The 26,058-nt window shown below is 40.5% G+C and overlaps 1 protein-coding gene across 8 annotated transcripts in view; it reads right to left on the bottom strand.

Moving 5' to 3' along the window:
* Positions 1-26,058, bottom strand: part of MFHAS1 (multifunctional ROCO family signaling regulator 1) — a 132,321-nt gene that overhangs the window by 96,544 nt on the left and 9,719 nt on the right. The window contains exon 2 of one of the 8 annotated variants that reach the window (XM_082444609.1): positions 8,211-9,541. The exons of the other annotated variants lie outside the window; for them this stretch is intronic. Coding sequence (XP_082300735.1) covers positions 9,510-9,541 — 32 coding nt within the window. The 3' untranslated portion in view covers positions 8,211-9,509. Of the gene's footprint in view, positions 1-8,210; positions 9,542-26,058 lie in introns of those variants that run through there. 8 annotated transcript variants of the gene reach the window in all.

Genomic DNA, 26,058 nt, shown 5'->3' with positions numbered 1-26,058 from the left:
CTAGAAGTTCAAGATCAAGGCGTTTGGCAGGGTGGTTTCTTCTGATAGTCGTGAAGGAGAATCTGGTCCATGCCTCTCCCCTAGCTTCTGCGCTGTGCTGGCTATCTTTGGCTCTTTGGCATTTCTTGGCTTATAGATGCAGCACCCCAATCTCTGCCTTTCTCTTCACATGGTACCATCCCCTGTGTGCATGTCTCTGAGTCCAGATTTCCCCCTTTTATAAAGACATGGAGTCATATTGGATTAGGGCCCACCCTAATGGCCCCTAATGATTTCATTTTTACTTACTTCTACAATGGCTCTATCTCCAAGTAAGATCACATTCTGAGGTACTGGGGGTTAAGACTCCAATATACCTTTTTTTTTGGAGGCGGGGTACAATTCAACTCCTAAGGGACAGGAAGCCTTGTCTTAGTTTTGTCTCTTAAATTAGACTGCAAGTAACTTAAGGGCAGATACCATTTTTCAAAGAACTCTGATTGCCTCAAAAGATGGAAGGATTTTATAGACAAAGCGCATATTTTACAACCTTGCTGGAGCTGATGTTAAATGTGGTACAAAACACAATTTTGCTAAATTTCATGTTAATGTTTGATTTCATTAGAAAGAATCTCAAAGCAGAGGACATGGTTTGGGAATTAGACTTTTCTGGAGTTTAGCTTCTCCAATGTGCAGGATTATGTAAGTATTTCCTAAGAAAGGGGTGAAGGGAGAAGAAAAAAATTCCATGTTGCTCTTTTTGTGCGTGCACACGCGTGTGCACACACACACACATTCTCCTGTCACAGACAGAAAAGTGATTCCTGACATATGCATTTTTTCATCATAAGCTAAAGAGTTCCCTAAGTTTAGAGTGATATGAAATATAAATTAAGCAAGATTTGTACCCCATGACCCTTTTCAAACAAGTCTTTGTGAAGGAGGAAGGATGTGATTATAAAGGGTCAGCAGGAGGGAGTTTTTGGGGGGTAATAGGATTTTCCTGTGCCTTGATTGTGGTGGTGATTACATGAATCTATACATGAGTTAAAAGTCATAGGATTATATGCCGAAAAAAGTCAATTTTACTGTATGATAATTTTTTTTTTTTGCTATGTGATAATTTTTAAAAGACTATTTTAAAAAGAATATTGGCAGTTAGTGTCTATTTTTCAACAGTTTTAAGTGACATCAGTATTAATCCCACTTTTCAGATAAGGAAAGTCGCAGCTCAAAGTTAAACAACTTGCCCAGGATTATACACCTTAGGGTGGAGGATCTAGGATTGATCCACATCTGGCTGCTCTAAAACATGTACTCTCTTCCACTGCCCCACAAGGGCACCAAAAAAACTACTGCACTACTTAATTTGAGTATGCCTGCTCCCTCTCAGAACTGCAAATCCTTGATCAAAAGTAAAGGCTATTGTCAGAGGTAACACACACAAACAGCTGTGAGACTCCATAAAGAGTGCACAGAACAAAACATGGAAACCCATCCCACTTATATAACATCATTTCTTGGGTACATGCTCTTCTGGGGCAGAGGTCCAAAAACAACAGCCTATGTGCTATGTATCAACTATCAACAATCTCATCTCTGACTGCTAGAATAGCTTCACTCCACATAAAAAGAATAGCCCTCTCAGTCCCCTGGACTTATTTAGGAAAAGAGAAGGAGGAAATACACCAGAGTTAGGAGACATAAAGCATGCATTCTGCTGTTTCCCATTTTGCTCAGATGGGTCTCCACTCAGAAACCTAAGAAAACAGGGCATCGAGTTGACCAGCCTGGACACAGTGTTGTATTGAATGCTCTAGAATATGTCTTTAGAAGTTTCCCAGGGTTCTTCATTTGATGCTTAGTGTGGCCCCTGTCACCAACTCAACAAACAATGAAATTTAGTCTTAGGATGAAGTGACAGCCACTTTCCCCACATCTGCACACCAAACAAAAGGCCACAAAGACACCCAGAAGCAAACCTCCTTAAGCAGTGCTCACCTCACTTATGACCAACAGCTCAATACAGTCAATGGATAACTAAAGAAAGAGTCAGTGTGAGGTCATCCACTAAGTAACGGCAAACAATACAGACTTTTCTTGAAAAACGTTAAGAGATGCTTGCTCTTGGCAGACTTGAATATTATGCAAATTGCTGACCTTGTTTCTAGTTTTTCTTTAGGCTAATATGCACATAGATTTATATATACACATCCACAGCACTTATTTCTTCAGTAAGAAAATCCAAATACCTTTCTATAATTACTACAATGGAGACAACAGTGACTAAGAGCTGTATTTCACAGTCGTGATTATGGCAAAGTCTATACATGTCTTTTAATTTCATCACCTAAATTCTTCCAGGCAAGGGCAACAAACTCATCTTTATATCCATCCACTGTAATTCCAAGTATAATGCCCTGAAAGCAATAGATACATGAAACATCTACTGAACTGAAAAAGCAAAATGAGGGAAAAGAAAATGCATAACTTAGAACAAAAATTTAGGCTTTTTGGCTTACAAAACTCTTGAAATTTGACCACTGCCACATAATCTTGAGCTGTAACCACTGCCAAAAGTCTTTCCAATGAATTAGAAAGCAAACAAAATTTCTTCTCTTAGTTGAACAACAGGAAATTGCCACTTTTACAGTTCAAAAATACTGGATATCAACAATTTCATATGGTTCAACATAATAGAATATAACCAATCACACAAACATAGTTGGGAAATCTGGATGTATCTTCATAACATGTTCCACTTATCAAAATATTCATATACAGGACTTCCCTGGTGGCACAGTGGTTAAGAATCCGCCTGCCAATGCAGGGGACACGGGTTCAATCCCTGGTCCAGGATTCCACATGCCGCGGAGCAACTAAGCCCGTGCACCACAGCTACTAAGCCTGCGCTCTACAGCCTGTGAGCCACAACTACTGAGCCTGCGTGCCACAACTACTGAAGCCTGTGCACCCTAGAGCCCGCGTGCTGTAACTACTGAGCCCAGGTGCTGCAACTACTGAAGCCCGTGCGCCTAGAGCCTGTGCTCCACAACCAGAAGCCACCGCAATGAGAAGCCCTTGCACCGCAAGGAAGAGTAGCCCCCGCTCACCGCAACTAGAGAAAGCCCGCGTGCAGCGACGAAGACCCAACACAGACAAAAATAAATAAAAATAATTTTTAAAAATTAATTAATTAAAAAAAATTCATATACAAAGGATAGGATCACAAGGCACATACCACGTTAATGTGAAAAAATTTGTTTCAGGATATCGAAGGAATTATTTTAACCAGAACTTATTTTAAAATTAGTTTTAATGAGGTATAATTTACATATAATAAAATTCCCTAATTTTAAGTGTAATATTTGATGCAGTTCGACGAACGTATCCAGTCTTGTCATCCCCACCACAATCATGATGTGGAATATTTCCATCACCCACAAAAGTTCCCTTGTAGTCCATCCTCTGCCCACACCATCAGCCCCTGATTTGCTTTCTGTCACCATAGCAGTTTTGCCTTTCTAGAATTTCCTACAATTGGATTCAAGCCCAAAAGTCCATACATTTTTGTGTTTGGCTTCTTTCACTTAGCACAATGCTCTTGATGTTCATCTACATTGTTTCAACAGTAGTTCACTTCTTTTTATTGCTAAGTAATATACCACAATTTATCTATTTAGCAGACAAGTTGTTTCCAGTATTTGGCCATTATGAAAAAAGCTATTATAAACATCTGTGTATAAATCTTTTTATAAACACAGATTTTCATTTCTCTTGGGTGAATACCAAGGAATGAAATTGCTAAATTGTATGGTAAATGCATGTTTAAATTTATTAGAAACGACCAAACTGTTTTCCAATGGTTACACCACTTTACATTCCCAGCAGCAATGCAGGAGAGCCCCAGCTGTTAAAAATCCTCACCAGCACTTGGTATGGTCAGTCTTTTTAATCTTTGCCATTCCAGCGGGTGGGTAGCTATATCTCCTACTGGTTTTGTGTTTCTCTAATGACTAGTGATGTTACTATCTTTTAATATGTTTATTTGCCATTCATAGACCCTGTTTGGGGAAGTGTTTATTCAAATCCTTTGCCCAGTTTTTAATTTGGTTTTATAATTATTGACTTGTAAGAGTTCTGTTTTGGTTTTTATCAGGTATATGTTTTGCAAATATTTTCTCTTGAACTATGGATTGCCTCTTCATTTTCTTAACAGGTCTTTTGAAGACCAAAAGTTTTTCATTTTGATTAAGTCCTATATAGCAAAATTTTCGTAAGCACAGGAGTTTCTCCTGTGCTTTCTTCATAAGATTTTACAGTCTTAGCTCTTACATTTAGATCTATGATTCATTCAAGTGAATTTGTGTGTACGGTACAAGGTAGAGGTCAAGTTTCATTTTTATAAATACAGATATCTAATTGTTTCAGCACTATTTTTGAAAATACTATCTCTCCCTCACTGAATTATTTTGTACCTTTGTCAAAAATGAATTAACCATATATATGGGTCTATTCTGTCCTACTGATTGATTTTTCTGTCCTTACACCAATACAACACTGTCTTGATTACTGTAGCTTCAAAGGAAGTCTTGAAATCAGGTAATATACCTAAGTATATTCAACTTAGAATACCTATTTTTAAATAATTTAATAACTGGTGATTGATTCCCTATGGGACAATTCACTCCCAATGGATACAGCATGAGACCTCCAATTGACACTGTTGCTCACTCCATCCCCCCCAGCCCTTTCTGAAATTAACAGTGGCTCCTTCTACACATTCCAGGGAGCTTCAAAGCCCTACATCTACTTCCTGCTTAGGCGGGGGCATAAAGAATTCCTACCCAGTTGACCTCACCAACAACGGGCTCTCACTTATGCTCTTGTTCTACCAGCCATGACCCCCTGGACTCTTGGTCTCTACTCCTTAGATTTCTCCAGACCACATCACCAAAACGTTGCTAACCTCTGTGTTGACCATCTGATTCCTACTCCTATGGCCAGCCTTAGAGACCAATTTCCCTGGGGTGCTGTGACCTGGTTCATTCTGAGTTTGGACTTCACCCCTAACCAGCTATAACCATAAATGAATAAATGAATGAACAAAGATATTTCTACCCACAAGCCAACCAGGCCTGTTGCCAATGGCCAAGAGGGCTGTTCAGGGCATGATGCCAGGGGCACTGCTCATGCTGCCTGCAGTGGAACTGTGCAACAAGATGGCCCTGCCCCCACTCCTCCGCCCCTTCTTCCCTCCAGCTCACACATTAGTGACACAGTGCCTTCATAATGAAAATTACATAGCAAAAATATGTTCAACATTCCTTGGACCAAATTCACATTCCAAATATTCTTCTGTTGACCTGGATGTGTTTCAAACAGGTCCAAATGCAGAAGACCACAAATAACTGTTCGGGTGAAATCACTTTTTACATTTCTTTCCCCTAAAATATTCAAACATATTTACATTGTCTTATAGAACTACAGTCAGCATAAAATTAGCTATTCCCTTCCTGTAATGTGTACCAGCTATCTACCAGATGCTTTTGAAGTTTATTTTCTTTATCAGGTAAAGTGAATTTTCCCAGTTGCATCCCAAGATAAACTCACCTACAGGCTTTAGGCTCTGTTTAAAAAAAGAAAGAAAGAAAGAAAAGAAAACAGGAATAAAGGAAGAAAGAAAGGAGGGAGGGAGGGAAGAAAAACAGGAACTAAGATGAGATATCATAAAGTTATATAACACAGCACTGAAATTTTCTCATCCGAAAGATTAATTGAGATTTCTTTTGCCTTTATGTTTGAATTAGCTACTAAAAAGGATATCTAGGTCCCAAATAAGTCAATTAAGAGTCCACCTAAGTTAAAAAAACAAAAAAGTTTCAAAAAATGAGAAGCTTAGAAATTCTTTCCTCATAAAAACCTAGCTCTCCTTGAAGAAACTAAACTCAAAAGGCAGAATTGGAAACTCCTGGATACAATGATTAAAAATCATTGAAGCAGGGAACTTCAGACTATACTACAAAGCTACAGTAACAAAGACAGTATGGTACTGGCACAAAAACAGAAATATAGATCAATGGAACAGGATAGAAAGTCCAGAGATAAACCTACACACATATGGTCACCTTATCTTTGATAAGGGAGGCAAGAGTATATAATGGAGAAAAGACAGTTTCTTCAGTAAGTGGTGCTGGGAAAACTGGACAGCTACATGGGAAAGAATGAAATTAGAACACTCCCTAACACCATACACAAAAATAAACTCAAAATGGATTAAAGACCAAAATGTAAGGCCAGACACTATAAAACTCTTAGAGGAAAACATAGGCAGAACACTCTATGACGTAAATCACAGCAAGATCCTTTCTGACACACCTCCTGGAGAAATGGAAATAAACACAAAAATAAACAAATGGGACTTAATGAAACTTAAAAGCTTTTGCACAGCAAAGGAAAGCATAAAAAAGATGAGAAGACAACCCTCAGAATGGAAGAAAATATTTGCAAACGAAGTAATGGACAAAGGATTAATTACAAGCAGCTCATGCAGCTCAATATCAAAAAAACATACAACCCAATCCAAAAAAGGGCAGAAGACCTAAATAGACATTTCTCCAAAGAAGATATACAGATTGCCAACAAACACATGAAAAGATGCTCAATATCACTAATCATTAGAGAAATGCAAATCAAAACTACAATGAGGTATCACCTCACACCAGTCAGAATGGCCATCATCAAAAAATCTACAAACAGTAAATGCTGGAGAGGGTGTGGAGAAAAGGGAACCCTCTTGCACTGTTGGTAGGAATGTAAATTGATACAGCCACTATGGAGAACAGTATGGAGGTTCCTTAAAAAACTAAAAGTAGAACTACCATATGACCCAGCAATCCCACTACTGGGCATATACCCTGAGAAAACCATAATTGGAAAAGAGTCATGTACCACAATGTTCATTGCAGCTCTATTTACAATAGCCAGGACATGGAAGCAACCTAAGTGTCCATCGACAGATGAATGGATAAAGAAGATGTGGCACATATATACAATGGAATATTACTCAGCCATAAAGAGAAATGAAATTGAGTTATTTGTAGTGAGGTGGATGGACCTAGAATCTGTCATACAGAGTGAAGTAAGTCAGAAAGAGAAAATCAAATACCGTATGCTAACACCTATATATGGAATCTAAAAAAAAAAATGGTTCTGATGAACCTAGGGGCAGGACAGGAATAAAGACAAAGATGTAGAGAATGGACTTGAGGACACGGGGAGGGGTAAGGGTAAGCTGGGACGAAGTGAGAGAATAACATTGACATATATACAATACCAAACGTAAAATAGATAGCTAGTGGGAAGCAGCTGCATAGCACAGGGCAATCAGCTCGGTGCTTTGTGACAACCTAGAGGGGTGGGATAGGGAGGGTGGGAGGGAGACACAAGAGGGAGGGGATATGGGGATATACATATGCATATAGCTGATTCACTTTGTTATACAGCAGAAACTAACACAACATTGTAAAGCAATTATACTCAAATAAAGATGTTTTAAAAAAAATGGGAAGGCAGACAAACAGGGTATAAACTGGTAAGGGCAGGGATTACGAGTTACCTTAACTCACAAGGACTGCTAACTCAACAAGGGCCACGGTCCAGGAAAGCCCTGCAAGGGGGGAGTCACGCCAAAAAGCAGCAAATGACACATGATATCAATTACTCTCTGGACACCTTCTCTTCATTTTAGAAAGTGGCTGCTTAGTGCAATTTAAGTCACTCAGGTGTCAAATCTTAGGCTGCTCCAGGTGAGCTGCCTGTGACTTCTCTGAAATTCCTAGTAATTACATATAAAAATCGAGTCTGGGATAAACCATAATGGAAAAGACTAGAAAAAAAGAACGTATATGTATATGTATAACTGAGTCACTTGGCTGTACAGCAGAAATTAACACAACGTTGTAAATCAACTATACATCAATAAAAAAAAAAATCCAGTTACTGCTATTAAACCATATAGCCCCTTAATCCAACTACTTTTTGTTCCCAAAATTGACATTCAGTATCTTAGAAAAACTAAATTTTCATGGTCCAAAAAGGCCAAAAAAGGTCAGAAGCCTGGTTATTATAGAGAGCTGGTGTCCTCTTAGTTTACTGGGGAAGACAGGACAACGAGGACAGGGACCACTTCCACTGCAGAGCTGGCGTCCTCCACGCAAGGAAGCACTGACGTGCCAGCCTCAAAAGGAGCTGATAGCGAAGATGCTCCAATCCTGGGTCTCCCGGGACTTAGCAATTTTGGGAGAGCTTTACTCCCTGCTGAAGTATTTTTATTACGCTCTTTCTTGAAGCAGGAAAATAGAAAAATATTCCCAAGGAACCTGGGGAAGCTCTTTACCCACTTACAGGTAAAGTGCCTTTGCCTGCCCCAAGCGCTCTCCTACCTGATCATTGTTTTTGCAGAAGATAAAACTGAGGCATTTAAATGGGGACTTAGAAGAGGGCTCTGCGATTACCCAGTAAAGATCACTCTTAGAGTTGGGAAAAAGGAACAGTGATCCTAAATGACCATTGATTGATCTTCTTTCTCCAGTCTCCAACATACTGTCACAGTGATTGCTTCATTGATTTTCTGCGGAAGATAGAACTGCCTTTATGTGATGGAAAATGTTCACTGTATGACTTGGATCTCTCCGGTCTTCTGAACCACCCGAATAAGCGATTACCTCGACGAATCCCAAAATAAAATCACGATATGAATTCATGAATCAAGAAAGTGCAGCTAATTTGCATAATAAGGCTTCTTTAGAGAATGGGGAGCTATATATCTGATACAAGACAATTCTGAAAGTATAATCCCATCATTTGCAAATAACTAACTATAAATTTAGAAGGTGATACTGAGCAAAAAGAAAAAGAGGGAGAGAGAGAGAAATGGCTTGGTATGATCTACTTTCAGCATACGGTTCAGCTTCACATAATGCAGTCACAATATTTCCTGTATTACTAAGACGCATTTGTATAGTAGAGAAGGGGAAACAAAACGGGACTCAGATAGAAGGAAACGACAATAAAGCAGATGGATTGAGCTCTTCAAATCTGTGCTAGCAGAGGATGCAATTAAACAAAGGCTATGGTTTATTAAAATCACAATTAAACAAAGGCTATGGTTTATTAAAATCACAATGGTTAATAGTGTAGGTAGACCCATTAAATTCTTCACCATATAAATCGTTCCATGTTTATAGCACAAATTAAAAATGTAATCTCACACTACTGGAAGTATGCCTTTAACTGTTCCTAGGATAGCAAAGAAAATAAATGTTCCAAAACTAGCGTAAAAATAAAAGGAGGTACATCATGTCCCCTGTATGTATCGCACAGAAAAAAAATTTAAATAATCAATGTTCCTACTCTTTCATTATTATTTCAATCCCAGGATTTGAAAAGCAATGTAAAGTATCATTACATGAGAACGGGCTAATAGTTATTCAAAAATTATGAATTACTGCACTTTTTTAGCTAACAGGTTAAAAGCCCAGGGATTTGACTGATGATCTCTCTAGAAGAAAAAAAGACCATTTGTAAATTCTTTGTTCACAAATGCCTTTCCCACCACCTGTAAGTGGAATTCCAGTTTCTCCATGACCCACTCAGTTGGAAGGAGTCTCTTTCTCTACTGAATTCTCACGGCACAGGGTCTAGACCCATTGTACAATGTCTCATAGTGGTGCCCAAGCCTCATCTCCCTTTCTGGACCAAGGTCCTTGAGGACAGGCTCCGAGCGTGATTCCTGCTGGAAGTCCCCTGGTGCCCTGCCCTTGCTGGGAGGCCTCCGTGAATTTCTGCTGAATGAATACAGGATTAAGTGGATGCGTACCCAGACAAATTTCTGCCTATGTGTAACCTCCAGGCGTTATCCCATTTCTCTACATTGCAGGAGCACTGTGTTGTGTCTTCTAGTGAATACTATAGACAAACTGAGTTAAATACTTTTTCCTGCAAAGATTTTTTTTTTTTAACTTTAGTATGAGCTAAAACCGTAATTAACCACTGAAATCAGAATAGCCCCAACATTTTGCAGCTATGACTACATTGGAACTCTGACGAATACACGGACCAGCCCTCGGTAGATGTGCACGCGCAGAGGCGGCCATGGGCCTTGGAGCCTCAATCTGGAGCCACTCCCAACTATTTCGATGTTTGCCTCTGAGCACCCCACCCCACGAACGATCATCTTAGGGCGGACGAGACAGCTCACCTAACCACAAACGAAATGCGGCGGGCAGGCCTTCTCCACTTGATTCTAGGTGAGCCAGGCCTGATATCTGTGTCTGGGAGGCTCCGCCCTCACAAAGTAGGTAGCGCTTTCACTATAGAAAGGAGCTATGAATGACCGAAATAAGCAATGTGACCACCAGCTTCCACTTACAGTCCTTATGACTTCATGTATGAAATTTAAATGGTACCTTTGATAGCATACTCAGATTCTAAAGGAATCTTGGCCAGGGGAGGGCAGGGGAGGGGAAAAAAGAGCACAAACTAATTTTCTGCCGTGTTTCATGTTTTTTTAATCCTCTCTAATTGTATTGAGAGCCTAGAGAAAATTAGTGGGAGAAAAGATCATGGGCATGTGAATAATTTATTCCAATTTATTTTATTTTACTGTTATCAGGTTATAAAGTACTTAAGGCCTCACCTGCTTTTATACGGAGCATAAACCCGTTTTTACTTCGTGGCGGCCCACTGCCTTGAAGAATTTAAAGAGGGTGCAGCTCAGAGAAAGAAGGGGGCAGGAAGAGAATTGCTTTAGAGATGCAGGGAACCAACAAGGGGTGTGCGAGCCCCCTGCTCTATCATTAGCCTGACCCACAGCTGTTCACTCCACAGGGGGTCCTCCGCCACTGTCCCCAGATCCCACCCTACTGCGGACCAATTTGATAATGAATAAACAAAGCGCCAACAAAAGCAACTAACAGAACAGGATGGCAAAAAACGATCATCCTGCACCAAACAGATCTCTTTAATGCATTTGCTTTGACCTCTTCTTTTACAAGCACCCCAATGAAAATAAGCTAGAACAAAAGATGATTCGTTATGCACAGCCATAAAGAGCTCCAGGGCACGCCGCGTCCATAATTCATGATGCACAGCCAGCCACCATCAGCATCACTTATCCTTTCAATATTTTAAAGTGGTGAAAGGTTGCTGGATACTTTTAAAGTAGCTGATTTCTACACGATCCTTCCAAATTGAGGAACAAATGGGGAACTTTACTCCTCTGCAAATGACATTACTTACAAACCTAAGACTACAAATCTACTAGAATTCACTTGGTTTCCATCATAGGGAGGGTGACTAAACAGCCCTAATAAAACTATTAAGCCAGCAGGCAACATATATCAGTTCTGCTGAAATTAATCTTATCAAATCACTTCTGCTTTCTGTTTTAAAAATAAACGCCCCAGTTTTCTTCTCACTGTGGTTAAAATCCATCCCATCCCATACACCCAAATCAAAGAGACATGCCAGGAAAGTGAGGCCCCGAGAGGTACTTAGCTTGACGGGAAAGTGAGGCCCAGAGACGTACTTAGCTTGCCCAAGATCTTCCAGCCAGGCGGAGAGGCCCTCATTAACATCCTGGACTGTCTCCTTCATTCCTAGGGACTTGCCTGGGGTCCCGTATCATATAACATCTGAATGACCTCAGAGTGATCCCCTGACTCTATTCCCACTCCATTCACGTCCATCTTCCATGCCGCTGCCCTGAGTGGTCTTACAAAAGGTACACTTGACACTTCCCCCATTTGACCCTTCAATATGTCCTTCTCACCCTAGGGGAAAAAAAATCATCAAATCAAATAAAAATATTTTAGCTTTATATCATGCTGCCAAGAATTCTGCCAAGAATTTTAGCTAATCAGGTAGATAGGCTAAAAAATATTGACATGGCATGTGCACTGATAAGTAAAAGAACTGGCTCCTGATAATCTGTACGACCCCCTTCCCCATCCCAACTCCATCGCACTTCAGTGGACCTGATGCTTTGCAGAAAGTCCTCTAGCATCACCTCCACTCAGCTAGAGACCTGCTCCCATCCATCCAACCCCACCCATGGGGCTCCAGAGAGCTCCCCTCCTCAGGCCTCTCCTGGCCCCTGGAGATCTTTTAACTTGGCATTTATTACACAGCGCTGCAACTGTACATTGACTGTGTGCACCACTTCCCTAAACTGCAGCTTCCTGGGATCAAGGCCTGTTCACCCCGGACTCCCCATCACCTGCCCTGTCGTCATTGTAGATTCCCAGTTAACGCTTATAGTCGGTCACTGCAGAGTTAAACACACGTCTTTCACACATGTTATTCCATTTTGCACTCAACCAACCACCCGTTTATGGCAGGTGGAAAGCTATCATCCTCCTGAGAGACAGTATAGGGTGGTGGCAGAGAACGTAGGTTCTGGAGGACAGCCTGGGCCCTGCCACGTACTGCATGTACCCAACCAAGTTCCTCAGCCCTCCCGTTCCTCAGTGTTCCGCCCCTGGAAACAGGGATCCTGAGCTAACATTTAGTGGGCTGGCCAAAAAGTTCATTCGGGTTTTTCATAACATCTTAACAAAAACCCTGAACGAACTTTTTGGCCAACCCAATACTATGTGGTAAAAACTACTCTGGACCCTTGGCGTGCATGAATTCATTCAATACTCGTAACATCTGAGGAGGCTGTGACAGCAAGAGTGAATGCTTAGGAAGTGTCAGATTACTTCTCCTCATTCACAGATGAAGAAACTGAGGTTCAGGGTGGCTTCCCAGAGATCCAGGCTTCTTTCCTCCCTAATCCACTGGCTGGGAAAGATAAAAGATGTAAGGCCTCTTGCTCTGATGCTGGTTTAGCATAACACAAGAAAGCCGCATGGCAATATTCATCTCTAGCTCTAGTTAAAGGGACATTTTTTCCCAATATCACCCTCCGTAGGAAACTATGTAGACTCCTTGGGATAAAGATCTGTCCCATTACAGAAATTAGCTAAGTCAGAGGAGTAGGAAGCAGAAAGGTATTCGTACTTTAAGTAGCACACACCCAGATTCCAAGCATTATCAAATGGCGCCCGGTGTGCGCCTGAGTCCTTAGAAGGCGAGAGAGCGTGCTTGTTGCATGGATGCGAACAAAGGCACCGACACACCACTAGATTCTGCAAAAGCAAATATTTGTCTACAAGCAAAGAACGAGGGTTCTTTTCTAACAAAGAACAATGTACACCATTCTAATTCCTGATTCTTTCTCCTGCTTGACAGCGGGCTCTGATTTCAATGGAGATCCCCCCACAAATAAACATGTCTTGAATCCCAGATGGCAAAATAAATCAGAAGATTTATGGACTGTAAAAAGGGATGACATGAGTGATCCAACCTTCATGGAACACCTGGGGCCGGGTGTGCAGCAGCTTTTCAATTCCTGGAAACAGTCACCTGTTTTTTTTGGCTCAGCAAAAAAATTTTAACAGCCCTGGTAATCAACAAGACGCCATCATCCCTGCTATTTGGGTGAGATTTTAATGCTGCGCCCTGTCACACAGTCAAGGCTCAGCGGCATCAACAGTTTTCAAGAAGTGGTTGAGAGGCTAACACAGACCCGATAAGCTCTGTGTGGCTACAGGAAAGCCTGGTCCAAGAGCCCCAAAGGCAAATTCCTGAAATGACCAAACAGAAAACTAGTGAATTTTCCTTCTCCCTACACTAAGAATAAAAAGATGGAAACAAGGTACTAGCCAGTGAGAATGCACATTACATTATACAGTAACCAGAGGGTGAGCATGTGTGTTTTTCTCGGGGAGGGGAGAAGGCATACATAGTCGCAGAGGCTTAATAAAAGAAAGAAATTCAAAAGAACACCTGCCCCAGACCAGAGGGGGGCACAACCAGGGCCATGCCACTCACTAGCCATCTGGGGGTGAGCAGTGTCAGCAAAGGGGACAGATGCATCCTCCTACAGGGGCTTTGCATCTCATTTTTTGTTTCTGTAACCTGGACACGAAATGGCCCAGCTCTCAGCAGACCAGTGAGCTGTTTGGGGCATCACAGCGTTCTAGAAAATTCCCATCTCTCTTTTCAGCTCTTCCCCGTGTGATTCACCTGTAACAAGCCCCCTGAATCAAAGGCACCTCAGCTATGCCATGTCGATGTACAGCTAAGGTGAGTCAAGATCATCCCCGCCAATATTTGCTTTAATAACACGTTCAGAAAACGTGGCTTCCTCTTTCCCTCCATGCTGTCTGAACCAGTTTGGACATTTACTATAAGAAGGAGGATTTTAAAGACCAAACACTTCATTGGACCCTGTGAACAATCTCTTTTCTCCAAGAACCTGACTGATGATGATTTTGTTTGCTTTAAGCAAAATACACAACTAAGTAGCTTTTAAACAAACAAGCCACTCTACCAGGATTTAATTGTTTACTGTTCTTCCAGGTCAAACACATTTAGTGGGCTGGGTTAGACCCATTTTTTATTCATGACACACACACAGAGAAGCAGACAGTTCCGGATAATCTCTTAAATTTTGACCCCTGCTGGTCCCAGGATAAAATATCCAGGGCACATCTGTGCATAACACACCAAGCTGTATCTAGAAAATACAATGGTGTGGAACTCTGGGGCTAGTTACAGGGCAGAAATGAAAACGGCCCCGCTGGCACAGGTGGACCGGCCTCTACATGACAGTTGGGATAGAAAGGCATGTTTCTACCAAGCAATGTTTTGAGCCAATGAGATACGGTTCATTATCAATTATTTTTCATTAATGTCCCCCATGGACACAGCACTATTCGTGCTGCCACTGTCTTATTTTGATCAGTGGTATATTTATCTGCAGACATGCGAGATTTGTAATTATTGCTGTGTCTAAACATTACATCATGTTATAATGGATGAATTAAGCTGGGAAATGCATAATTATGCTGCAAACAATGGTATTCCACTAGGCATCACAGAAGCCAATTAAAAAGATTACCCTTATTTTAAATGACAGAGTTAAGCTTTTATCATTCCCAAGCCCCTTTTTAAGTCCCACCATTTGACTCAGAGATTTGTCTTTTTCTAATTGCATCTCGACAGTGTCCTGAGCACAAACAGGGGTCACCAACCGTGAGGGAAATAAAATTGAGTATTTCTCAAAATTCTGGAAGGTGGAGAGCTTAGTTTAAAATCTATAAAATAATCTGGAAAGAATCAAAGGTCTGTCAATATAGGACTAACTAAACAGTACATCCATTGGTAGAATATTATGCTATATGTGTATGTACACACACACAATAGGTTTATAACTGCTCATATGGAAATATCTCCAAAATATATTTTACGTGATCAAAAGCAAGGTGCAGAGCAGTGACTACAGCATGATCTCTTTCAGTTTAAAATATCTGCAAATACATGTTTTATTTTCCTTGAAAGCAATAACAAGAAACACTTTACTGAGGAGAAAGGGGCCTCGGGGAGGGGGCTGAGAGGGGCTTTTGCTTTTGAATATACCATCCACGTACAGGTATTACTTTTTTATGGTCAGTAGACGTTATATGGGTAGAGAATTATGGTTCACTGTGTGATCCCTTCTGTTACTTCTCTGTATTTAGAAAAATAATAATGGTATTTCATTCAATCACAAAGGAAGCTATCAATACATTGTATCAAATGAAATTTAAAACTTCAGAACATCATAAGTTTTTTAAACATCGAAAAGGCAAAAACACCTTAAGGATGATGGGGTTCAGGGCAGGCCACCCCAAAATATGCCACTTTGACATATTATTTTGAATTAAACAGCCACTACAAGAAGGACACTCTGACCCTCCTTTGTCCCCCCCCCACCCCGAAAGTAGGAAATAAATCTCCCGGGTCGGGTGAAAGGTACCCTTCCTGTACCAGTAGGTAAAGAGATATTCTTATCGCCAGAGATAGGGAACTCAAGGTAGAGAAGGCTGTATAAACAAACTCTGCTTAGTTTCTTCATTAATTAGTACCCAAGCCTAAGTTTATCTTGTCAGTTCTTCACAAATTTATTGTTTCTTTGTCTAAAAGGTATATAAACAGCCTGCTTTGGTCAGTTCTTAGGTCCCCTATCTTTAGCACCCCCATCCATATGAAATTAAATTTGTTTTTTTCCTCCTCTTAATCTGCCTTGTGTCAACTTAATTATTAGACCAGCCAAAAGAACCAAAATGGGTAGAGGGAAGTGTTCCCCTCCCTGACAGTTTGATAGTCAAAAGGTTATCATCTTTCATATATAAAGTGTTAATGTAAACTGAAATCTATGATTATAAGAAATCACTGTGATTAAAAAAAAATACCAATAAGACGATCCCAAAAGACATGATCAGACAATTCACAAAAGAAGCAACACAACTGGGCAACATTCATAGAGGAAAACATGCATGTTCCCTAATTAAAATTTCATCTATCAGTGATATATTGTTTTCCATTCATTGTTAGTGCATTTTTAAGATGATACTCAATGCTGAGGAAATGCAGTGAAATCATTCTAGCATCCTATGCAGGTAGCACAATGTTCCTCAAATGAAAAGCAACAGAAGCATGTACTGAACCTTAGACATTCTTTGCCTTTGACTCAATGAGTCTGTTTCTAGGATTACTGCCCAAATAAGAGCTTTTATAAAGAAGTACAGTCATCACAGAATTACTCATAACAACAAAACTTGAAACTACTCAAGTGTCTAATGTTTAAATAAACAAAGGTAAAAATTTCCTTGATGTACTATTATGCAAGCATTTATAATTACTGTGTAGCTACTAATAACATGAAACCATACTCATGGTAACTTAGGTTAAAATTTTTTTTAATTATTTATACAATATGATTATCACATTTTAATAAACCTAAACTTAAAGGGAAAAAAAACTGAAAAGAAATAGAGCAAAATATGTAATTATGTTAGATACCAACTATGAGTATTTTTTTCCCCTTTATACTCCAAGTTTGTAAATGTTTTAATAATGGGAAAAATGCATTTTGAAAAAAGCATAAGGTATTCACGAATAGGAATCACACTGTACTATACTCCTATGAAAAAAGACTTTTATCCATAGCTTATCAGATTTCCAAATAGATCTTTAGACTTGTATTTTCTGGAATAATGGTAGAAACATCAGCAGCAGCAGCTAATACCTAAGGGACCCCTGCCATGCGTCAAGCATTGTTCAAAGCATTTCACTTGTATTAACTCAACATGCAGGGCCAGCCTATGAGACAGAAACTATTATGACATCCAAAGTCACACAGCTAACAAGTGGAACAGGGATTCGAATCCAGCAGAATCTCAAGAGCCCTTGCAAATAACCACTATATTATAATGCTTCCATTTTAAAATGCAACACAAAATTCCAAGTGTTTCAAGTCAAAATATTAAGCAAATATAAACAAAACAAAGTTTTTTAATATCTTGCACCTCCTAGGATTTCAATTAAAATGTAACTAAGTACATTTTGATAAATTGAGAGGCAGGGGAAGACAAACTCCAATGGTGATATGATGAAAGGTGCAAGAAAACACCATCACAGCATGGTGAGTGGAGTCCAAACAAATAAAGTGCATAAAATATGCTGTTCCATCGGTGCAAAATTAATTAAAAAAACAGTATTTGCAGTCAGTCTGTGGTGTCACAAGAAAGCCCAAAGTAAAGACAGGGAAACTTAGTCCACAATAAAATGCTAATTGTGTTACAGCTAAATTCGCCTTTATTGCAGGATCTGTTATGGTAAGATTTCAAGTCAGGAAAATCGATGTTCTGGATACATTCCTAGCGATCACAGAGGCATGCAGCCATCTGGCTGGGGGAGCAGCCAACGTGCGTGTTCTCTCTGGACTCAGATGCAAAGAACCGGACCAGGGGCACGCTTAGCCGGGGATCACACAGGACAGGTGCTCTGTCAGCCCAACAGTAACTTGATCGTGAGTCTGAGCAAATCATCTGAAACCACCCTTCAGCTCTCCGAGCCGTAAATCCCCTCCATGGTGTCGACAGAGCCCTGCCTGATGGACAAGGAATGAGCTAGGACAGTGCTCCCAAAATTCTAGTTCATGGGCCAGCAGTGGCCACTGGCAAACTCTGACCAGTCCATAAATGATACTTACCATCGAGAAGCCTCTTCTTTATGACGACTGCTAACTGCTTTCGTGCACACACACCCATCCCCAGGCATGGCCTGGTGATCTATCTGAACGCCCTCCGCCTTTTTAAGAGACATTCTAATTTGAAATACCCTTCCCCACTTCTCCACGCGATTGGCTGGGACTGGAAATCACACTCAGTTGCAATGCAGCCCTTTCAGGAACCCCTCTCTGAGACCATACCTCTCGCTGGCACCTGACCATGACCTCTGCTGACCTCTGCGTGGGCAGGTCCCATGCCTTACCAGAGCCTGTATGCCCAACACTGAGACAGTGAACAGCAGGCAGTGACACAGAATGGACGTCTAGGAAAGAGGGGGACAGAGGTGAGTTTGTGTATCCTGGAGGGTAGTGGGCAACCTGACCCCGAGCGGCAGAGCAGGACAGTGGGTAGGAGCGGAGGGTCGGGGCTGAAATCCCAGAGTGTTCGAATTCTGGGGGACTCACTTAACTTTCTGATACTCAATTTCTCCCCCTGAAAGTCAGGACAATGACAGTATCGCCCCCCTAGGGTTGCTGGGGGGATTCAGCGAGATCACCCATAAGAAGCACTTAGCACTGTCTCTAGAACATGACAGGAACTCAACAGTGTCACCGATTATCATGTGTTCTCCCAACCCTATACCCTTAGAATGACTGATGTGATGATTAATACAATAATAACCGCTATGGCATGAAAAATAAGAATCTCATGGAAACAGTAATAAAGTTGATAAAACAACAGTACCTAGGAGAAATATTTTTTTGATTTTATATTTTTCTTCTCCATTACTTTTCTTTTTAAACATCCTCTTTTCAAAAAAGAAAAGAAAGAAAGAAAGAAAGGGAGGCGTGTTCTACTACCTCCAAATTCACTATTACTGTAACACAGTACTAATACAATGTTAAGACCACACGCTTCATTTTCGGACTGGGGAGGATCCAAGAAAATTAACTCTTTAATTCTCTCAACATTTAATATGCTAAGAATAGTAAACCACCCCAACAAAGTGTCCCTCAACAAAGACATCTCTAAGTAGCAGCCATATCTTTTTAATACGGCAGTACCCGATTTAATTTAGACCGTCTTTGGAGGCAGTGGTCATGCAGTCTTTGGGGTTCAGAAATCACTGCTGACGGCAATCCCTCTCAAAACAGAAGCAAATCCAAAAATGACTCTGAAAAATGTAAAAGATTCCTGAAGAGGAGGCATCTCCCTCCTCTTAAAAGGCTGATTAGTTTTGGAAGTTTTGAGAAATCCTCAGAAACAATGCCTTTTCCTTTTTCAGCATCCTCTCGAGATCTGCCTCAGATTTCTTGCGAATAAATGATCTAAACTGTAAATAACTGAAAAGAATGACTATGTCAAGCAAATTCAAAATTATACCTGATTTTTTTCCATATGACCACATTTTCCTCTAGAAAATCAAAAGCCAGTTTTTTCCAGTCATTCCTCAAACATGCAATGAATTTCTCTATATACAGTCAGATTCCATATGTACAAGAGTCAACAATTGCATCAACCAAAATCCCATCTCAGCTCCTCATGACCATGGGCAGGTATTTTATTTTATTCTCCTAAAAATCCCAGTTTGGTACAGTCTTCTGTTTACAGAAGGTACTCAGCAGTGATTGATGATAGCATCCAGCTCACAGACGTATGGTACACTCGTCTGTCTAATCTGGTAACAACCTAATTTTGAATCAATGCAACCCCATCCCCTTAACCCTCATACCTGCCTATGGCCTTGCCAATCATTCCAGAACTCTACTCAAAATCTATATGGGAAAAAAGCACTGTACAGAAGACAGTAATTACACAGTACTTATTTGTGCTTCTCTCCTACATGTCCTTTGTGTGTCAGCCCCCCATTAAATCACATATGCACAGCACAGACCAGAAGTCTCCATGTCCTACTTTCTGTCCTCTCATCAACACTAAGGAAGAGGATTCTCATGGCAGCTGTGCTAAAAGACGTTCATCAACGTGGCATCTCAAGGCCTAGCTTAAAAATCCCTTCTCAAGTCATGTCTTAGAAGGAAAGTTGCCACAAAGAGTCCGGCAAAAGAATTCCAGAACATTCGCCCCAGGAAGAAACCACCAACCTCATTGGCTCCTTCCCTCCAGAAGCACCTGACTTACAGTTGTGGCTGCATAGCACTGTGAGTACACTAAATGCCAGGGAACTGTTCACTGTAAAATGGTTCATTTCAAGCCTCATTCTAGATGCAAATGGGAACTGTTGTGCACGGTGTCCAGGTATTACTGATGTGGCCACACTGAGACATAGGTTTTGTTTCCATCACAGTAAGTTTATTGCAGTGGTGACAAGGAGACCTGTAACATGTTTTGCTAGGCTCGTGAGTGAAAACTGGATGTCACAAAACTTTTCAACATTAGAAATGATGAAGGAACAATATATTTTAGATCATCTGCCAAAATAGCAAGGTACTTCCTACAATTTAACCTCCAGGGCCCTAAAGTAAATTGCTTGAAGAAATTGGAACCCAAAGATTACAGGTGGGGAATTTTTCAAGCATCTCCATATTCAAGTGGAGATCAAAGAATCCCAACTAAATAGAACTGTGGACTTACTAATATGACAACTGTGGTCTGAGCAAAAGTTCTCTTTAAAAGGGCTACCTTGAAGATTATGACTCAAACATTGAGGAACTAAGGTGATTGGCAGTGGAGGGAATCATAACATGCGAATTCTTTAAATAAAATTTTGACTTTAATTTTGCCTATGTTACTCATAAAAAAAAAAAACCTTTACATTAAAAAAAATGGTTGGGCTTCCCTGGTGGCGCAGTGGTTGAGAATCTGCCTGCCAATGGAGGGGACACGGGTTTGAGCCCTGGTCTGGGAAGATCTCACATGCTGCGGAGCAACTAAGCCCGTGAGCCACAACTACTGAGCCTGCGCGTCTGGAGCCTGTGCTCCGCAACAAGAGAGGCCGTGATAGTGAGAGGCCCGCGCACCGCGATGAAGAGTGGTCCCCGCTTGCCGCAACTAGAGAAAGCCCTCGCACAGAAACAAAGACCCAACACAGCCATAAATAAATAAATAAATAAATTTTTTTAAAAAAGGTTAATTTCATGTATGTGAATTTCACCTGGATAAAAAGGAGGAAGAGGAGGAAGAAGCAAGAGCAGCAGGGCTAGACTCAGTAAGCCACCCCACCCAAAAAGCAGAAAGGCAGGCACAAAACAGGGAACCCTCAAAGAGCAGTCTTGATACAACTTAACACAACAACTTACACAACTTAACACAGCTTCCTTTCCTCCTCGCCCTTCTCCTAAGCACCCTTGTGCACAGATTTGCAAAAGCAAAGGAAACAGCTGGGACAGCCCGGGTGCCTAGGACTGCCAGTCCCAGGCAGGAAGTTCCTTCCTGAGGCGGTAAAACAGGCTCCAGGCTCGCAAAGCCCATGCAAACCCACCACAGTACCTCACCAGGACCCGAATGCCTCTCCCCTGCTCCCATGCTCCCACTCCCACTTTCTATCTCCTTCAGTATTCCTTGCCTTATGTGAACCAACAGCTAAAGAGAAAGAAGTTTGCTGATGGTTTTTTGCTAATTTACCCTTTAAGAAACAAGGCATCATTATTTGCAGCTAAGAGATTAGGTCGAGGAAGGAAAAATGAGAAAATATTTTCTTGCATTCTGCGCCAAAAATAAAAATAACTGAAAATGTTTTCTCCTCCCTCTCCATGAAGTCAGGCCCGCTGGCAGTGGTGTCTGGGAGTTGTTACCATAGAGTATAGCACACACGAACCATCGCTGCCTTCGTTCCAGCCAGCAACTCTTCTATGGTCTCCCCTGAACTCAAACCAGCAAGAAACCTGGAAGGAGCTTCTGGAAAGCAACAGCACTTGGAAGAAGGCAAAACAGCTGGGACACACCACGGAAAACACCTTCTTTCCCGCATCGCCACCATCAGACCTTCACTCTCCTTACCATTTATACTTTCCCACTTCTTAAGGCCAATGTCAAGGAAGGTTAGGGGGCTAGTTAGAAAGAAAGAGCTACGATGTGGAACAGAAGAAAAAAGAATGAAAAGAAATGAAGACAGCCTAAGAGACCTCTGGGACAACATTAAACACAACAACATTCGCATTATAGGGGTCCCAGAAGGAAGAGAGAGAGAGAACGGACCAGAAAAGATATTTGAAGAGATTATAGTCGAAAACCTCCCTAACATGGGAAAGGAAATAGCCACCCAAGTCCAGGAAGCACAGAGAGTCCCAGGCAGGATAAACCCAAGGAGAAACATGCCAAGACACATAGTAATCAAACTGACAAAAATTAAAGACAAAGAAAAATTACTGAAAGCAAAGAGGGAAAAATAACAAATAACATACAAGGGAACTCCCATAAGGTTAACAGCTGATTTCTCAGCAGAAACTCTACAAGCCAGAAGGGAGTGGCATGACATACTTAAAGTGATGAAAGGGAAGAACCTACAACCAAGATTACTCCACCCGGCAAGGATCTCATTCAGATTCGATAGAGAAATCAAAAGCTTTACAGACAAGCAAAAGCTAAGAGAATTCAGCACCACCAAACCAGCTCTACAGCAAATGCTAAAGGAACTTCTCTAAGTGGAAAACACAAGAGAAGAAAAGGACCTACAAAAACAATCCCAAAACAATTAAGAAAATGGTTAACAGGAACATGCATATCAATAATAACCTTGAAAAAAAAATAATAATAACCTTGAATGTAAATGGATTAAATGCCCCAGCCAAAAGACACAGACGGGCTGAATGGATACAAAAACAAGACCCGTATATATGCTGTCTACAATAGACCCACTTCAGACCTAAGGACACATACAGACTGAAAGTGAGGGGATGGAAAAAGATATTCCATGAAAATGGAAATCAAAAGAAACCTGGAGTTGCAATACTCATAGCAGGTAAAATAGACTTTAAAATAAAGAATGTTACAAAAGACAAGGAAGGGGACTTCCCTGGTGGTGCAGTGGTTAAGAATCTGCCTGCCAATGCAGGGGACACGGGTTCGAGCCCTGGTTCGGAAAGGTCCCACATGCCGCGGAACAACTAAGCCCGTGCACCACAACTACTGAACCTGAGCTCTAGAGCCCATGAGCCACAACTACTGAGCCCACGTGCCACAACTACTGAAGCCCACACGCCTAGAGCCCATGCTCCGCAACAAGAGAAGCCATTGCAATGAGAAACCCATGCACTGCAACAAAGAATAGCCCCCGCTCGCCGCAACTAGAGAAAGCCCGTGCACAGCAACGAGGACCCAACACAGCCAAAAATAAATAAATAAATAAATTTATTAAAAAAGGAGACAAGGAAGGACACTACGTAATGATCAACGGATCAATCCAAGAAGAAGATATAACAATTATAAATATATATGCACACAACATAGGAGCACCTCAACACATAAGGCAACTGCTAACAGCTCTAAAAGAGGAAATCACAACAATAGTGGGGGACTTGAACACCTCACTTACACCAATGGACAGATCATCCAAACAGAAAATTAATAAGGAAACACAAGCTTTAAATGACACAGTAGACCAGATAAATTTAATTGATATTTATAAGACATTCCATCCAAAAACAGCAGATTACACTTTCTTCTCAAGTGCACACGGAACATTCTCCAGGATAGATCACATCTTGAGTCACAAATCAAGCCTCAGTAAATTTAAGAAAATTGAAATCATTTCAAACATCTTTTCTGACCACAACGCTATGCGATTAGAAATCAATTACAGGGGAAAAAAACGTTAAAAACACAAACACATGGAGGCTAAACTATATGTTACTAAATAACCAAGAGATCACTGAAGAAATCAAAGAGGAAAGCAAAATATACCTAGAGACAAATTACAACGAAAACACGACGATCCAAAACCTATGGGATGCAGCAAAAGCAGTGCTAAGAGGGAGCTTTATAGCAATACAAGCCTACCTCAAGAAACAAGAAAAATCGCAAATAAACAATCTAACCTTACATCTAAAGGAACTAGAGAAAGAAGAACAAACAAAACCCAAAGTTAGTAGAAGGAAAGAAATCATAAAGAACAGAGTAGAAATAAATGAAATAGAAACAAAGAAAACAATAGCAAAGATCAATAAAACTAAAAGCTGGTTCTTTGAGAAGATAAACAAAATTGATAAGCCATTAGCCAGACTCATCAAGAAAAAGAGGGAGAGGACTCAAATCAATAAAATTAGAAATGAAAAAGGAGAAGTTACAACAGACACCGCAGAAATACAAAGCATCCTAAGAGACTACTACAAGCAACTCTATGCCAGTAAAATGGACAACCTGGAAGAATTGGACAAATTCTTAGAAAGGTATAACCTTCCAAGACTGAACCAGGAAGAAACAGAAAATATGAACAGACCAATAACAAGTAATGAAATTGAAACTGTGATTAAAAATCTTCCAACAAACAAAAGTCCAGGACCAGATGGCTTCACAGGTGAATTCTATCAAACATTTAGAGAAGAGCTAACACCCATCCTTCTTAAACTCTTCCAAAAAATTGCAGAGGAAGGAACACTCCCAAACTCATTCTATGAGGCCACTAACACGCTGATACCAAAACCAGACAAAGATACTACAAAAAAAGAAAATTACAGACCAATATCACTGATGAATATAGATGCAAAAATCCTCAACAAAATACTAGCAAACAGAATCCAACAACACATTAAAAGGATCATACACCATGATCAAGTGGGATTTATCCCAGGGATGCAAAGATTCTTCAATATACACAGATCAATCAATGTGATACACCATAGTAACCAATTGAAGAATAAAAACCATATGACCATCTCAATAGATGCAGAAAAAGCTTTTGACAAAATTCAACACCCATTTATAATAAAAACTCTCCAGAAAGTGGGAATAGAGGGATCCTACCTCAACATAATAAAGGCCATATATGACAAACCCACAGCAAACATCATTCTCAATGGTAAAAAACTGAATGCATTTCCTCTATGATTAGGAACAAGACAAGGATCTCCACTCTCACCACTATTATTCGACATAGTTTTGGAAGTCCTAGCTACGGCAATCAGAGAAGAAAAACAAATAAAAGGAATACAAATTGGAAAAGAAGTAAAACTATCACTGTTTGCAGATGACATGACACTATACATAGAGAATCCTAAAGATGCCACCAGAAAACTACTAGAGCTAATCAATGAATTTGGTAAAGTAGCAGGATACAAAATTAATGCACAGAAATCTCTTGCATTCGTATACACTAATGATGAAAAATCTGAAAGAGAAATTAAGGAAACACTCCCATTTACCATTGCAACAAAAAGAATAAAATACCAAGAATAAACCTACCTAGGGAGACAAAAGACCTGTATGCAGAAAACTATAAGACACTGATGAAAGAAATTAAAGATGATACAAACAGATGGAGAGATATACCATGTTCTTGGATTGGAAGAATCAATATTGTGAAAATGACTATACTACCCAAAGCAATCTACAGATAAATTACCAATGGCATTTTTTACAGAACTAGAACAAAAAATCTTAAAATTTGTATGGAGACACAAAAGACCCCGAATAGCCAAAGCGGTCTTGAGGGAAAAAAATGGAGCTGGAGGAATCAGACTTCCTGACTTCCAACTATACTACAAAGCTACAGTAATCAATACAATATGGTACTGGCACAAAAACAGAAATATAGATCAATGGAAGAGGATAGAAAGCCCAGAGATAAACCCACGCACCTATGGTCAAGTAATCTATGACAAAGGAGGCAAGGATATTCAGTGGAGAAAAGACAGTGTCTTCAATAAGTGGCGCTGGGAAAACTGGACAGCTACATGTAAATGAATGAAATTAGAACACTCCCTAACACCATAAACAAATAAACTCCAGGTGGATTAGAGAC

This window comes from Balaenoptera physalus (genome assembly GCF_965194825.1).
Source record: "Balaenoptera physalus genome assembly, chromosome: 21".
Taxonomy (NCBI): Eukaryota; Metazoa; Chordata; class Mammalia; order Artiodactyla; family Balaenopteridae; genus Balaenoptera; species Balaenoptera physalus.
This window is presented reverse-complemented; position numbering and strand designations above follow the sequence as displayed.